The sequence below is a fragment of the Astatotilapia calliptera genome, chromosome 4 (genome assembly GCF_964374335.1).
Source record: "Astatotilapia calliptera chromosome 4, fAstCal68.1, whole genome shotgun sequence".
Classification (NCBI taxonomy): domain Eukaryota; kingdom Metazoa; phylum Chordata; class Actinopteri; order Cichliformes; family Cichlidae; genus Astatotilapia; species Astatotilapia calliptera.
This window is the reverse complement of record NC_137425.1, coordinates 11,413,497-11,430,502: the sequence shown is the minus strand read 5'-3', so window position 1 is coordinate 11,430,502 and position 17,006 is coordinate 11,413,497. Positions and strand designations below refer to the sequence as shown.

The 17,006-nt window shown below is 40.2% G+C and overlaps 3 protein-coding genes across 4 annotated transcripts; 2 read left to right on the top strand and 1 right to left on the bottom strand.

Annotated features, from left to right (window-relative positions):
* Positions 1 to 94: 94 nt before the first annotated feature.
* On the bottom strand, positions 95 to 5,355 carry LOC113021529 (uncharacterized). Its single transcript, XM_080300668.1, has 8 exons — positions 4,867 to 5,355; positions 4,700 to 4,772; positions 4,484 to 4,586; positions 3,607 to 4,292; positions 2,101 to 2,413; positions 1,774 to 1,910; positions 1,561 to 1,666; positions 95 to 1,474 (listed from the first exon to the last, which is right to left on the bottom strand). The coding sequence occupies exons 1-8, from the start codon at positions 5,160 to 5,162 to the stop codon at positions 780 to 782; spliced, it is 2,409 nt and encodes an 802-aa protein (XP_080156794.1). The 5' UTR covers positions 5,163 to 5,355; the 3' UTR covers positions 95 to 779.
* A 208-nt stretch (positions 5,356 to 5,563) lies between these two features.
* pgls (6-phosphogluconolactonase) lies at positions 5,564 to 8,830 on the top strand. Its single transcript, XM_026164681.2, has 6 exons — positions 5,564 to 5,710; positions 6,038 to 6,322; positions 6,411 to 6,518; positions 6,598 to 6,699; positions 7,387 to 7,527; positions 8,277 to 8,830. The coding sequence occupies exons 2-6, from the start codon at positions 6,059 to 6,061 to the stop codon at positions 8,421 to 8,423; spliced, it is 762 nt and encodes a 253-aa protein (XP_026020466.1). The 5' UTR covers positions 5,564 to 5,710; positions 6,038 to 6,058; the 3' UTR covers positions 8,424 to 8,830.
* Positions 8,831 to 8,971: 141 nt separating this feature from the next.
* Positions 8,972 to 16,574, top strand: colgalt1a (collagen beta(1-O)galactosyltransferase 1a). Of its 2 annotated transcripts, none has more exons than XM_026164659.2 (12): positions 8,972 to 9,344; positions 11,655 to 11,765; positions 11,873 to 11,990; positions 12,537 to 12,671; positions 12,765 to 12,969; positions 13,062 to 13,181; positions 13,347 to 13,423; positions 13,549 to 13,655; positions 13,754 to 13,886; positions 13,963 to 14,090; positions 14,194 to 14,400; positions 14,880 to 16,574. In XM_026164659.2, exons 1-12 carry the CDS (start codon positions 9,121 to 9,123, stop codon positions 15,145 to 15,147), a joined length of 1,833 nt encoding a protein of 610 aa, XP_026020444.2. In that variant the 5' UTR covers positions 8,972 to 9,120; the 3' UTR covers positions 15,148 to 16,574. The 2 variants fall into 2 exon arrangements, with proteins under 2 accessions (XP_026020444.2, XP_080156924.1); XM_080300798.1 differs by lacking the exon at positions 8,972 to 9,344 and adding an exon at positions 9,411 to 10,681.
* Positions 16,575 to 17,006: the final 432 nt, after the last annotated feature.

Sequence of the window (17,006 nt, the reverse complement as noted above, 5' to 3'; positions counted from 1 at the left end):
ATAATTCACTGAGCTGGGTCAGCGTAGACTGTTCAGGGCAATTATTACAGGAACATTTGTTGTAAATCTCCGTTTGGACATTAAGACAGTTCAACACAATATAAATATTTATTTCAAACAGTAACACTACTTAATCTTGAAACTTTTTGGAATTCATTCAAATATTATATGACAAACACAAGCATTTTTTTTTTAAATATCAATAACATTTTTTTCAAAGAAACAATGTATGTTGCCTAAACATAAGTCTAGGCATATGTGGAATATAAAACATGACACAAACTGATTTAATCTACTTCTATTTTGATGTGAAGAGGTAGTTTGAAGGTTTATGCTACACATGTGCAAATCATGGAGAACCTGCCTAAAGTAATTATTTTGCCACCAGCTTGGGCAAGCCTTTTGTGGTCTGAAACATGAGGTATTTAAACATGTTACACGTGCATGGATGAGAAGCCAGCAAAGCTTTTTTGTTTTTTTTTGCTTTTTCATCATGGATCAGAAGTTCTCTCTCATTTTTGATCATTTCCTTGTTAAGCGTGATGTGAAATGTCTTGGGGACTCCAACCTGTCAAACTGAATCCCATCAGTCTAATGGCTCATTTAAAAAAGGACACATTTTCCATACTGTTGTTGGCTGTTGCTGAATTTGCATTTGTAACAAAGCTAAAAGCGTGCCAAAGAATGAGCAGTAATGATAACCACATGGGCATTAAAGTTGGTTTTGTAATAGAACAAGTATTTCAAATCTTCATAATGTTTTTAAACCACGTTGAGGGTTATATGGACATGTTGGCAGATGATGAGCAACTGTGGGTGATACTGAGAGCACTTCTGTCAAAAGCTTCTGGTTTGACCGACAAATTAAAACACTGGTGGTGATTTAAACCATACTTGTACGCATAACATTTCCCACAATCCACACAGCTATAAGGCTTTACACCCGTGTGTGTCCGGATATGTATATTCAAAGAGCTTTTCTGAGAAAAACTTTTTCCACAGTCTGGACAGCTGTACGGCTTTTCACCCGAGTGCACACGTTGGTGCAGTTTCAGGTACGTCTTCTGTGCAAACCTCTTTCCGCACACTGGGCAGCTGAAGGGCTTCTCGCCCGAGTGTCGCCTAATGTGGACTTTCAGGCTGCTTAAATAGTTGAATATTTTTCCACAAAATAAACACTCAAACTGTTTGGTTGGCTTCACCGGTTTTTCCTGAAGGTTGAGTTCTTTGGTTGCGTTCATGTGAATACTGTTCGTATAGTCTGAGTATTCTGTGGCAACTGAAGGAGGATTTGTGTTGTTAATCAGAGCGCCCATCGCCGCGTCGTCTATTAATTTGTCCATAATTGTCGGCTGTGCGCGTTGCTGTATTTCACTGTCAGTCGTCATAGAGAAGTTGTTCAATTCCCCCGAGTGAAGTTGGAGATCATCAACAGATCTTTGAAGCATGCTGTCCTCTTCAAACATCCCAACAACTGTTAAAAAGAGAGCCACTGTAAACCAGTACACACACAGGACGGGATTATGACTTGTGTTTGGTGTCTTTTTCAAATGCACTTACTTTTTCTGTTGTCTGTGAGCCTCCTCTGCTGTCCAATGGGATAATCATCAAACATCTCCTCCTTGACAAAAATCAGATCAGGTTCTCTTTCCATCATATTGATTGCCTACCAACAAGAAATGACAAGTAGCTATGAACACAGCAATCATTCAGCTAGTTTGCTGCTTGTTACAAATACAAAACTTAAACCCAGACTCCAACTGATTCACCAACCGCAGCTCCCATGCTGGTTGTAGCGGCAGTCTCCACTGGTTCTCTTCTTTGAGAGGGCAGCTTCTCTTCTCTCCACAGGTCCATGCACCAGTCCTTCCCAAAAACTCCATCAATGGCTGGAGCAGGTTGGTGCTGTTCTGGAAGAAGAGAAACATGCAACATTGGGACTTGCTAGAGAATGATGATCACCAGTATGCAGAGTAGAATCTCAGAAGAGATTATATGCAATAAAGCTATTCGGTCCACTGTAATTCTAGCCCCATACTATAAATATCATGCAGGATGTGGAAGCCCCCTGGTATGTACCAGTCTGCACCGATTTCTTACCTGCAGGGTGCCGATCCCGGCGACTGACGCTGTTGTTGACGTGTTCGGGGTACGTCTGTGCCTCCCTCGCTGCTCTCAGCTGGACCTCCAAAGAGTAGCACCTCTTCTTCAGCGCCTCGTTCTCCGTCTTGTGCAAGGATATCTCGGTGTGAAGGACGGAGGAGCACTCATCAGCCAGGTTGCCTATTTCAACCAGAGCCGCCTTTGTTAGCTTATCCAGAATAACGGCCAGCTGCGTCCTAAAACTGCGGTTTGTGGTGTCGCACATCATTTCGTCAGCGAGGCTCAGTATTTGGAAATATTGAAACGATTCTCAGCGTAGGAACGCAGCTCCTTTAATCAAATGTGAAATGTACAGCTGTGCCGCAAGGAATTGTGGGAACACGCTTTCTTCGCCCCCACCCCCAAGCTGCTGAAGACAACACAGTGGAAAATTCAACGCAGCATTAGAATATGTTTTCTGCCTGCACAGATGTTTTATCTCCCTATTATAACAATATATGTGGAAATAAAGACATCTCTTTAAAATCACACCTTATTGCCAACCTCTCCACCACACTGTCCGTGCAATTCACAGCCCTGCGATGGCAAGGAACCACTGTGAATTCACATACAACGAGCAAAGTATAACAAATAAATGTATCTTTTTATTTTATTCTCACAGCGTCTGTACTTATTTAGAATATACACAGTAATGTTGAGCGCCCTCTCTCGGTCACTGTTAAAATCTGCAACACAACTTTGTTGCCAGCATGATAAGTATCGGTGTGACTTTTAGCAAAATGAGTGTCACTATGAAGAACATTCATTCATTCATTTTGTGATTGTTAGTTAATAGTAGAAACTGGCATGATAATAGTTTCATTGATATGGCTTTTTAAATCACTCTATTAGAATCACTTCCCTCTAGTGGTAACAATGAAGCACTTTAAAATCCTTAATTCAGATTTTTTTAAGATTAAGAATATTTTCTTTTTAATTATGATTGTTTTGTGAATGGGTGATATAGATGGCATAGTGGTCCACTGGATAGCAATGTTTCCTAACAGCAAGAAGGACTTAGATGAAGATCCACTAACCTTCTTACTCTGAGTCAACATTGCTAACCATTTCTTCACCGCATATAGTTATTATATAGCGTACACACAGCATATATCTGTATAGCTAATTTAATTAACTAATATAAACATAACATTAAGCCCACAATCTCAGATGGGTATGGACAAGTCACAAATTTCTGTTGTGGGTCTGAACCATCTCAAGTAATGCCAGCCCAAGGAAAATGCTGTCAAATGCTTTACTTGTGTTTCCCTGACTTAAAAATGTAAATATGCAACTGTGTAACTTAGAGTAATTTTTTTTAAACCACACACACACACACACACAGTAAATGCATCCAAAATATTAAACCATTTGAAAAGCAAGCATCAAAAACTCAATTCTGGAACAAATATAACTTTATTTTCCAGAACAAAAATACAGATGTTACATATGATTGATGTCTTAAGAGGTTCCATTTACAAATGTCCCACTAAACATTGGTGCACTGGAGTCACTACCATATACATTTGAAGTAGGATCAAGGTGTACTGCGAGGTGTTTTTTCAGATTGCAGTTCTTTGTAAAGCCTTTGCCACATTTGATACAAACAAAGGGTTTTTCTCCAGTGTGTGTACGCTGATGCATATCGAGTGTGCATTTCTGAATAAAGCCCTTTCCACAAACAGGACAACGATACGGCTTCTCCCCAGTGTGCGTACGCTGATGTGTATACAGGTGTCCTTTTTGTGCGTATCGCTTTCCGCATAGTGTGCATCTGAACGGCTTCTCCCCAGTATGGCTTCTCTGGTGTATTTCAAGCTGACTAAAGCATCTGAAGCTCTTGCCACACTGCAAGCAGCCAAACCTCTTAGTGGTTGAGTTCCTCAAGTTATGAAGCTTCATATTTCTGAGCACACTTAAGCTTTGGGAGGTTATATTTTGAGCCAAGCTTTTCCCAACTTCTAGGGTTGTGTCGGCAGGTGTAAGCTGTGGGTTCCAGTGCGTTTCCCTCCTCACTGTTTCACTGAAAGATGGCAGGGAGCTTAGAGGCACAAAGCTATCAGTAAACAGTGGCTGCTGGTGGTCTGCAATGTGTTTGGGACGCTGCATCACATTTGGAGCCTTCTGGGCGTCTGTGACTGTTTCTCTTCCTGTTGAAAGTAGACGTACAAGTTAAAATTCAGATTTTCTTTTTGTAGAAATGACCTTGATGATAGAAGGTTATGACAATTTTGTACAACTATGATGAGCAGAAAAGTCAAATCCAGCATGGTTACTGAAAGTCCTCGTGAATTTCACATACAGCTGTGCAATCCGACATAATAAGCAAATTTATAGTCACTGTTTTCAGCTGTCCTGTCTTGTTGAGTGTTTCCATTGTCCACCTCACATGGCTCCTCTTTCACCACTACCAGTTCTGGGTGCTCTTTGGGTTGGTTTGGAAGCTGATAAGACAGGGGGGGGGGGGGGGGGGGGGAAGGGCATTGATTATAAATATCAGCCACAGAGTAATCAGCTATGATAACAAGAAATAAATGGCTGGTTATTGCAGACTTACTTCTGTTGCAGCATACTCTTCACCTTGATGCAAACTGCCAGTCTCAGAAGAAAAACTTTCCCACGGGATTTCACTAGGATGAAAAACACTGAGATTAAACACACCAAGCAAGAAGAACACAGCAAACAGCTACGTTCCGTAATATACACACAAAGCAACATACCTACCTTTTAATTTCAAGTCTTGTCCTTTCAGTCTCCAGTACTCCGTTTTCTAAACCGTCCCTTCCAACTAAGCTCACTTCTGTCGCATCCTGCCTGCCCCCCTGTGCCATATAAAGCAGCTTCTCCATCAGCTGTAGTTTCTCTGTAAGCGAGGCAATTTCGTTGCGCCCGCGAGTTATCTCGATCTTGAGCATCTTTGACTCGATTTCGACCAGTTTGCTTATTTCCATTACAGCTGTTTTGGATAACGCATCCATGATGGAGACGAGCTGCGTCTGGAAAGAGAAGACTGTCGACATGATTTCTGTTTGTTTTGTTTTGGCTTTCCTGTCACGGTCCAGTAGTATCACGCGAACGACCTGACGCTGTCACGGGGGTCTTAATGGCCACAGCAAAAATGTTGTTGAAATGTAATGCAGGAGAAAAGCTGCATGTGCATGCCTTCGAGGTGCGCGTGAGTGTCGCTCCAAAACTCGAGTGGGGCTGAAGTGGGTTCAGTGTTTCCATCTGTCGGCTGGGAGGAAACATCGCAATTACAAACAAAACTTTAAAATTAGCGCTAATGTTGACAAAGAGTCCTGTTTTGACATCAGGGATGATTGTTGATTTGTAAAAGTTACCACAGCTTCCGGGGCGATTTGCTCATTGCAACCTACGTTTACTTTTTAACGCCTTTGACGTCGTGGTTGTTGTTCAGGACTACGCTAACCAGAATGCAGCACGTTATCAATCGGAATGTGATTGGTGGGTGAAAACTCGCTTCAGGAAGCAGTGTGGTGAATTACATTTGCCCATTTGCCAACTGAAAATCCTCACGATAATCTGCCTCAGAGATTCCAACTACAAGGTAAATGAATGTCACTATGAGGGAACTTGTAGAGGTAAAGGTTGCCCTGCGAGGCTGGTTGGTTTAAGATGCGATGCTTTGTTGCTCTTGCGTTAATGGCTTTCTTTTTCTTTTCTTTTTTTGAGTGGTCTAATCACAAGACAAGCCAATTAAGTTTGCTCAAAGTAGTGCAAAAATAACAGCTTCACAACAGTGTAAAATTAAAAATAAATTAAATTAAACGACTGAGTAAATCACATTTACAGAGATAGCATGATGGCTTGCAAAACTGTTTGGTAACTGACTTCCTTATATGTTGTTCACTTTTCTTCTTTCTTACTTTGTCAGTCCTTCTCACAGAGTGTAGTCATGGCTGGAAGGAGAGTCCTGGTCTTCCCCTCATCAGCAGAGCTCGGTCCAGTCCTGGCCCAGCTGGTGACTTCACGGGCTGAGAAGGCCATCGGCTCTCATGGCAGGTTCACTCTGGGACTCTCTGGAGGAAGCCTTGTGTCCATGCTTAGCAAAGAGCTGCTTGCCCTGTCAGAGCTGGACTGCAGCAAGTGGTTGGTCGGTTTCTGCGACGAGCGCCTGGTTTCCTTTGACGATCCAGAGAGCACCTACGGGCTGTACAAGGTTTCTTTGAATTGGTGTTTGTGTTAACATAAATGTATGTTGCTCTGTTACAGTTGGATGAACTGCAGACCTTTTCATCTTGTTGCAGAGTCAGTTATTTTCCAAGATCAACATCCCCGAAAGTGGGATCTTGACGATCGACTGTTCTCTGCCAGTGAACGAGTGCGCTGAGGATTACACGCGTAAACTGAAAGAGGTACACAGCAATCACAGGCTTTTAGATTTTAGTGTCTGCAGAATGTTTACATCATTATTTTCGCTGTTAAAACACACAGGTCTTCCCAGATGATGACTTCCCTGTGTTTGACCTATTGCTGTTGGGAATGGGGCCTGATGGACACACCTGTTCTCTTTTCCCAGACCACCCTCTTCTGGAGGTGAGGGCTCTTATTCTAATGAACAATTGTCTTCTACAATAGATCTATGTTGAATTATTATGAAAAAGAATGAGTGCAGATACAAAATTACAGCTTTTTTAAGAAAGGAATCATTTATAGTTAATTCAAAACATGTGTTTTATTTTGTAACACAATATGTCATCGTGATCCTAAAAACAATGTTTCGTGCTCTTAAAATGCATTTTGGGCGTTCTTCTAAATATTATCTCTCCGTTATTTTGTATAAAAGGCATATCAAGCACATTTGACTGAACTCTGGCACAGCATTTGTGGAAGAATGCCTGAGTTTGCTTTTGGATGTGGTTTCCTAATTAGCTACTCTAAGAAAACAATGTCTTCTCCCTGCAGTTTTCCAGTCACTCTCTCGACAATGCATGGATAATCACTGGGTTTTATGACAGCACAGTTTGGATTTTATGGTCTTCATAGTTATCCTTGTTAGAAGTCTGAAAAAGATCTGTCTCATGTTACATTATCCAGTTTCCCAGACATGTATTAAGCTTCGTGTTCAGCTCCAGTGGAGAAAAAAAAAGCTTTTTAGCTTAATCCATGTCTGAGAAACTGAGCCTTCATATTTGCTAGTTTAAAATTATACGCTTTTGGTTCTCATATTGTCACTTTTGGTGCAATGATTAGTTATTGCCTTTGGGTGCACCCCATATTCAGGAAACCAAGAAGATTGTGGCTCCTATCAGCGACTCTCCCAAACCACCGCCACAGCGTGTAACTATGACTTTCCCAGCGGTGAACTCTGCACGTTGTGTGGCTTTTATATCAACAGGAGGAAGCAAAGCACCCGTTTTGAAGGTAACACTTAGGGGCGTCTGCTGAACATACACATCTCAAATTCTGAATCTTAACACCCTACTATTTCCATAACGCAATAAATAAACTTTGACAGTGATGAGACAAAAATGAGACGCACCAAGAAACAAGGGTAATTTGGTTAGGCCATGTGACTCAATATTTATAGTTGAAAGGAGGACTGGGGCCAGAAGAAACACTGATGGGACTAAATAAGCCAGAGATGTGACTTTGAGCAGAAATCATTGCATTTATTCATTTATTATATTTTTATACAGTAATCTAAAACTAGATGTGAAAACTAGATTTTTCAAAACATCTGAAACAACTTTTGCAAACTTTAAAACTAACAAATTAAATAAAAATATAGAGGCAAGTTTTTAGTATTTGTTTAGTAAAAATGTAATTACAACTTGTTGACGAGGCTCTGATTATCATGTTTATTGAGACTCTGGATGTTTTCAAACAGTTGTGTGTTTTTGTTGACAAACACCCAACAATATACAATCCATAAAATAATAATTTAAAAAGTTAACTTTAAACTAATAAAAACTAAACTAAAATATTTTCAAAGAATAAAAAATGAACAGAAATAGAAAAAATCTGAAAATTAACTGAAACTTAATTTAAAAACAAAGTCAAAATGGAAAAAAAAAAACTAATTAGAAAACGCTAAACTGTAATAACCTCATGCTTTATAGTTTTGTGTTTGTGCTATTGTAGCACATTAATTTCTCTCTTTTTATTTGCAGGAAGTGTTGGAGGATGGAGAAGCTTCACCGTTTCCAGCAGCACGAGTTGTCCCAACTAAGGGCGAGCTGTTCTGGCTTGTTGATGAACCAGCAGCTGCCTCTTTAACTATCCAGGTAGAGAGGCCAGGCTCAGGAGCCAAGCTGTAGATCTGCCTGACTAATACATGCAAGGAGCTCAATGAAGAGTCTGTAAAATAGTGCAGTTCATTCCTCAATCAGTGAAATGTTTGTTTGCGTGCGCACGTCTGTGTGTGTGTGTGTGTGTGTGTGTGTGTGTGTGTGTGTGTGTGTGTTTGGGGGGGAGGGGGGGTGACAACTGTGGGGTAGTGTCAAGGTACCTTTATTAAACTTTAAGCTCTGCTTCGTGTTTTTTTTTTTTTTTTTTTGCTCATGATTCATGTGTGTAACAGTGCATGTTCAGACACTAGAAACTCCATTCAGTTGTTCAGCAGTATATTCAACTGTGGTGTGGTGAACATTGCAACATTGCAATGGGTATACAGAATATAATTTTGATTAAAAGACACACAGGTTAACTTGTGTATTTAAAAATATCTTTTTCTTCTTTTCCTTTTTTAAAGAAAAATCCATTCATTCGAATTGGGCATTTGCCCTCGGTGTTTCCTGTGCTGCAGGGCCTGTATTAGTCCACCCCCTTTATCATCCAAACAGATCCCACCCCTTTTGAGATTAACCTCGCACTGCTTTTACATCAGGGACTGTAGCACAGACTTTCCCTATCTGTGATGACGGCAGAAAGTCAAGAGATATTTCTCTATAGCCCCCGACGAGCCACAGTCCACTTATAAATTATCATTATTCTATTCCATAATTTGCTATCGCGATGCCCAGGCTCGCTGGCCTCAACGACGCCCTGCTCCTCCTGCTCCTGTCCTGCTGCAGTCCTGTCCGAGGATATTTTGCGGAGGAGCGCTGGAACCCCGAATCTTCACTCCTCGCACCCCGGGTTCTTCTTGCCCTCATTTGCAGAAACTCCGAGCACTCATTGCCGTATTTCCTGGGTACTATTGAGCGCCTCAACTACCCGAAGGACCGTATGGCACTGTGGTAAGTTGTTACTGGGTAATGTTAGATGTTGCAGACTGTTAGGCAGCAAAAAGTGAAAGTAATTCTTGTTTTTGCCACAGGTTTCTTACAGAAAAAGAAGTACCGAAGGATACTTTTCTGATTGATTAGATCGATTAGCAGGAAAGGGAAAGAAAAGGGGTGGACCCGCAGAGATTGTCGGGGGTAACAAAATGGCTTTGGAAATAAGCGAAGTGTTGCGCAGAGATCATTCCGTCTTTGAAAAAACAGCAAAAGAAAATGTGAAAAACTCAAGCATAATACAAGAACGAACAAATGCATGAGTACAAACCAAGGATATAAAAAGAAATAGGCAATATTTTGCAGTCAGGGTAGGGGACAAAAGTGAGCACATCTGCTCATCAGGACAGTTGTGCGTCGTATTGATCTGTATACGTGGATGGGAGTGAACGACCGCATTGACCACGAGGGGAGCTGTGTGTTGTGTGTGATCTAAGATACAAGCTCTGACACAGTGCTCCACAAGCATACCGATGCCTGATACATTAACAATAAACGCAAAACAAGTGTCTGCCATGTGCAACTGAGTTTGGATTAGCACCATGAAAATTACCTGACCCATGTAGTCTGTTAGTAAGAGGCACCTTCCGTCGCGAAATGTTACATCTCAGGAGAAAGAAGGCAAGTGAGGTCAAACCAGGACATTATAGCTATCAAATCCCATCACCTCAGGGTTCAAAGTTTCACGTTTTTCTTTTAATTTATAACATATCTTCATCTTTAAGCTTATTCCAGTCTTCATGTACCAAAGCCTACATCTTCTCCACTTCCTGACTGGAAGTTAAACAGAGATATGCATCTGGCAAGACAAGTCCCTGTTTGTGAAGTGTTTTTCTGACATTATTATGTGTTAAATAAATCACCTAATAACGACATTCTAGACAATTTATTGATTACATTACAATGAAGTGCTAAGTAAGAAAAGACGTTATGGTGCAGTTTGATTATTAAGCTTCTCCTAGGTAAAGGCCAACCTTAGATAATGACTCTCCGTGATAAATGATTATGGAGGCTTAAACTCAGTTCTCTCTTGATGGTTCATTAAACATGTTTATGTAGACCACATTTTAGACCTAACATCTTTGCACCCTCTCCAGAAAGTATGACTTCCCAAGCTCCTTAGTCATCTGTCAGTCAAGTAAGTGAAGGAAAGCTATTTTCACCCTATACTTAATCAACATGCTTGAACAGCCCACCTGCACTTGTATCCTCAAGCAGTTTGAATGACTACCTGGTGGGCTCGGACAGGCGTGGTCTTCATTCGCTATCTTGATGAGCAAGTTTCACCTTGTGCAGGAGTAAGAGTGTCTTAAATTCCTTTTTTTGTTTGGTAGTTTGTAAAGTCTTGTGTAAATATGTTGGCGGTAAGGACAGTGTTGTTTGACACACATTAAATTACATCTGGAAAAACCAAACAACTGTGTGATCTTATAAACACTATACACTGCACACATTTTGCAGCTGTAATTGAAATCTTTGGCGTCTTATGCCAGCATTCCTACACCGCTACAGAAATAATAGCTGATGTGGAAGTGGCACACCGCTCCTAAATGTATGTTTACAATGAAAAAGTGACATAGGTCTAAACAGTGTTCTTTAATAAGCACTTATTTTATCTGAGCACAAAAGGGAAATGGGAAAGACCGACAGCTGGAGTGACTGAAAAGTGTTTTAGCAAGGAGCTGCAGTGTTTACACAGATCCATGGGGAATTTCCATGGAAATCTGTTCTAGTGTAAACCCAGGGCCAGAATACAAGCACAGCTGGCTGTAGAGCAGGTGTCTGGGGACAGCAAATCATGTTGGCCTACATGGCCAAGAAATGAATCCTGCGGGTATTGGGTTATTCTGGAGTATCATTTCTAGGCTTTTCATCCTCGTGTAGAATTAGATCAAACATGCAGGCAGTCTAACTTGGGTTCATTTGCCTCACGCATAGCCTAAGTCACTTTAAACAATTTCCTTCTCTGTCTGTTGCAAACAGAGGTTTCACTTCTGTAAAGTAGTTTCCGTACTGTTATCGTTTTTTCACATTTCCTTTATACATAACTTGTACATAATGCATTTACAAAAAGTGAACACAGGGCTATTGTTATTTGAACCTTGGGTTTGTCTTTCACTCATGCCTCAACTAGAACTCAGTTTGGCACCGCTGCCTACAGTCAACCACTGTTACAAATTTCTTCTCGTTGTTACAGTTTTCCTCCTTTTACCTAGGTTCTTGATGAATGCACTTAATTCTGATAATTTACATTTTTTTCTGCATTGACAGGGTAGCAACTGATCATAATGAGGACAACACCACAGCCATTCTGCATGACTGGCTTGTAAAAGTACAGAAGCTCTACCATTATGTAGAGTGGAGGCCAAAAGAGGAGCCCAGGTTTGTTATTTTAAAGATGGAATTGTATAATGCTCAAATAGCTCACAGGAAATTGAGTCAGACATCACATGAAATGAGTTTAATTAATACTGAAATATTTTGTGTAGAAATTATGAAGATGAGGAAGGTCCAAAAGACTGGACAGATCCTCGTTATGAGCATGTTATGAAGCTTCGGCAAGCAGCGCTGGAGTCTGCTCGTGAGATGTGGGCAGACTATTTTATGGTAGGTAAATAAAACTACTCTTTACAGTTACAAAAGGAAGCAGAATTACACTCAAAATGTTGATTATAAACACTGGGCCTCACTATTTTTAACATTCAGTAATAAAAGCCAAAGAAAAAGTACAGAATTGGGACCAAAATGCCACCACAACTAATTTAAGAGGGAGACAGACTGTTAAAACTTTTCCCAGTTATGTTCTGTTTCTTATGGTTAAAGTTCATCTTTCAGTCTAGTTCATCTGGACACTTAAATCTTAAATGCACATTTCTATTTGTATTCACCAGCCTGGCCCACATTGTCTTGTTTCAGCAGGGTATAATTTTGAAGTGAAGTCTATCCAAAATTGCAATAATTTCGTGCTTTTAATCTTACATCTAAACTTTCTCTCTAAAAAACAGAATTGTAGTATATATACTGCTGGTCAGAGATCACTCAGTTTTAGTTACCCCATTTATCCTTTGGGAGCTGTTCAGCGTTTCTTCTCAAGAGTTTTGTGTACAGTGTGTTATTCATACACTAGCTGTTTTTCTTATGCTCCTTGTGCAGCTGGCAGATTGTGACAACCTCCTCACCAATTCAAATGTGCTCCGGGGGCTGATGAAACAGAACAAGACTATCATCGCGCCGATGCTTGACTCTCGTGCAGCCTACTCAAATTTTTGGTGTGGAATGACTTCCCAGGTACTGTCATGATCACTGAGAAAACCCCTTTGTGTATGTCAGAAAGTTTCAATAATCTCTGTAATAAACAGCCTAACAACTCTCATCCTCCAGGGTTATTATAAGAGGACACCTGCCTACATACCTCTTAGGAAGCAGATACGAAAGGGCTGTTTTGCCGTTCCTATGGTACACTCCACGTTCCTAATAGACCTCAGGAAAGAGGCCTCCAGGCAGCTAGCCTTTCACCCACCACACCCAGAATACAGCTGGGCATTTGATGACATTATTGTGTTTGCTTACTCTGCTAAGATGGCAGGTAATTTGATATTATCCAACTTAAAGTCTACTTATTTTTATCATAAATAATGTAGCTTCAGATTAAGTTTTCCTATTCTGTGTTCGCTACAGAGGTTCAAATGTTTGTATGTAACAAGGAGACCTATGGATACTTCCCTGTGCCACTACGTTCCCACAATACTTTGCAAGATGAAGTGGACAGTTTCTTACACACTGTGTTAGAAGTTAATGGTGAGTGGCTGAGAGCTTTACTTTTGCAACCCCCTCACTCTTAACCACTGGCTTATTTAAGTCTTAATTCTACTCTCTTCTGCTTCATCTAATGGTAACTTTCAGCATGAGTTTCTAAATATCATTTATACCATTTCTGCATCCATCTTCCCTCTGACTGTGTAGTGCGAAATGCCCCAGTGATGCCATCCAAATACATAAGTGTTCCTAGAAAACAACCTGACAAAATGGGCTTTGATGAGGTAAGAAGTGATGTGAAGATGGAATCTGCAAAAATGGCCGACTTTCTGTTTCTGCGCTGAAATTCTCTGCCTGCTGTTGAAATCTATAATTACACTGATTGGTTCCACTGTTTACCTTTGTGTAGGTGTTCATGATAAACTTGCAGAGGCGGACTGACCGCAGAGAACGTATGCTGAGGGCACTGCATGAGCAGGAGATTGCTTGTAAAGTTGTTAATGCCGTGGATGGAAAGTAAGTGATGCTTTCCACTTATATACTAATTAGTAACTACCACTGACTGGCCCATCTTTATTGTCATTTTGTCACATTTCTACTTCTCTCTATTTCAGAGCAATGAATGTCAGTGAAATTCATGCTTTGGGTATCCATATGCTTCCTGGATACAGTGACCCTTATCATGGTCGTCCACTAACAAAGGGAGAGCTGGGATGCTTTCTTTCCCACTATAACATCTGGAAAGAGGTAAACCCCTGAAGCCAAGAATTTGAATATTTCCAAACCAGACGGATGTGTGACTTAAAGATTTCTCTGGCCTTAGATTGTGGAACGAAGTCTCCACACATCTTTAGTGATCGAAGATGACCTGCGCTTTGAGGTGTTCTTCAAACGTCGCTTGATGAACTTAATGAGTGAGGTGGACCGTGAAGGTCTGGATTGGGATCTCATGTATGTTTTTACTTCCTTCATAATATTTTTTGTCATTCCCACAGAGTTTACAAATTCTTATCAACTTGTCTTTCTGTGTTTTGTTGTTTTTTTCTTCTTTTAGTTATATTGGTCGAAAGAGAATGCAAGTGGCTCACCCGGAGAAAGCAGTGCCAAATATACACAACTTGGTGGAGGCAGACTATTCATATTGGACACTAGGATATATGATATCATTACAGGGTGCCCAGAAGCTTTTAAAAGCAGAACCATTAAAGAGGATTTTGCCAGTGGATGAGTTTCTTCCTCTCATGTACAATAAACACCCTGTGTAAGTGTTAACACCAGCAAACACAAGACCACACACACACATAATATATCATGCATTTCAAAGGTTTATAGGTAGTCTTAAGAGTGCAAAAGTTCAACATTTCAGATTTATCTTAAAATGTATTCAGTTTGTATTTCCTCAACGGTCAAAAGTCTCTCAACTTATTCCATTATCAGTGCTGGCTCCTAGATTTGAACCCTGACACAGTTATATTTTGTACATCTGGGCACAATCTGAATTCAATTTATGACACAGAGACTTGAGTCACCCATTAGAGATATTTTAAGGAACAGTCATAGAAGTAAAATACACCAGATCTCATCTGATGAGAACTAAAACTGAATCTGTGTTAAGACATAAAAAAATACTAAGAAAACTAACACTAAACACTAGAAACAACATTTCTAAAGAGTTTTTCAGTGCACTGTGTTTCTATTCAGGAGTCTTATCTTTCTTTCTTGACCTTTCCTACTCTCCAGATCTGATTATATGGAACAGTTTGAAACCAGGGACCTGCTGGCATTTTCCGCAGAGCCTCTCCTTGTGTATCCAACTCACTATACGGGTGACCCAGGATACGTCAGTGACACTGAGACCTCCACTGTGTGGGACAATGAAAAAATCCGCACAGACTGGGACAGAGCACGCTCAGGAAAAAGTCATGAGCAGGCTGAGATCAGCACAGAGGCACAGAACTCAGATGTGCTCCAGTCTGCTTTGGACAGTACAGCACGGGATGAGCTATGAGAGGAAGTCACTAAGAGCCTTGGAAAAATAAAAAAAGGTCCATAAAACGCACCACATTAGTTTTGTAATCATGTTTAACCTTTGATCACTTTGATTTTGCATCAGATCAGATGTGGTATCAAAGAATATAGAGAAGTTTAAATTATCAGAAGTGAAAAGTTAAAAAGGGATCATGCATGTCATGTTTTCTGCTGTCGTCAGCTTGTGGTTTTTACTTTATAAAGGCACTAGACTTGCCATTTGGAATGGCATTTGCAGTTCCCACCTACTCTCTGTCATACAGAAATAATGTATACTGGTAAAGAACAAAACTGGACTGCTGCATTTCAGTGGTGCTAATTTGAGATTAGACTGCGTTTTGTAGCCTTGAGAAATTAATGAATTTGGCTGCAACAACAAATCTGCACCACAGAGCAAAATAAAGACGTCTTAAATCAACCTATGCAAAACCTATGAACTTTTGGCATTTTGAATCGTTTTGTTTGTTTTTGTTAAATTTTATAACAGTGCTTTTTAAAAAAAAAAAATTTAGTTGGTCATTGGACGGTACAATAGAACCCTGTAGCAAATTTCTATCAAAGTGACAAAATTCAGAACCAAGTAATTTAATTTACAGAAATACTGAGGCAGATTTACCACCAGTAAATGTTGCTGTTTTGTTTAAATTTTTGTTTTGTTTTGTCCTGTTTTTTGTTTGTTTGTTTGGTTGGTTGGTTTTTTTACTCTTGTAGTTCCACCAACCACCTCTTCATACAAATAGACGTGAGACAAGCCACCAAACACACTGGTGTTTCAACTTGCCCACATCCAAATGCACATCAGCCACTTTATTACCTCTCTCCCACAGATGCGGTGCTGGTACCCGTGCAAGTTCTGCCTTAGTTTTTGGGTTTTTTTAGAAAGAGCTCACATTTATGTAGCAGACTTTGAAGTATTTTCCATGTCCATAAAGTTATGGCGCAGTGACGCACCACTGTGGGCTGCATCTATAAATTACCTGTGAAATTTTTGTGGTTGCCCTTCTTTTTGCCAATGATTGTTCTGATTTTGGGCCCATTAGTTTTGTGGCGTTGTGAATGCATTTGTCCTTTTTGGCAGAAATTCTATCAAACAGGTTCTGGATTAAGCACCAGCGCTGCATCGGTGGAAAAGAGCTGTATTGCTGTTCCATCTCAGATCAGTTCAGTGTGAATGTTGAGCATTTTGATTGTGGTAGACTTTATGAATTGTCATTACATAAGATAAGTGTAGATCATCATATTTCTCACAGTATATTTATTGTGTCATGGTTTCCCTCATCACATACACAGATCTCTGATGAAGCCAGTTTCTGTTGAGTCCTGATGGGAGTTATTCACTCACGAAGTGTGCACAAAAATGTTAGTGGTGCTTGTACCGACAAAAAATAAAATGTTTTCTTTTTAACAGGTTCGACTTCTGTCATTATATGCTTACTGTTCTGTTGGAGTAACCATTTTTTTAGTTAATGTTGACTGTCCAAATACAAATTATGACGTCTGTATATTGTGACTAATGGAAAATTGTCTGTTACTGTGTAGCCTCTGGCACAGTAACATTTTACTGTGAAGTCATTCACACATTGTAGACTGTGACCTGAATGCAGATTTTGCCTTCACCATTTCATTCATCATTGTCACTGGAAAACACAGAGTACCCAAGCTGCTGATTACAAGTAGAATTGAACTTTTTAGCTGATTATTCTCGGCATGTCACGCAACCGACTTTCTCATTGAGGTTTTTATCACACCTGCAGATGGCTGAATAAGGTAGCTTACATGACAGTGAAATAATGTTTCTTAAATAACTTATTATATATATTAACAACTGTGTTTAGTATA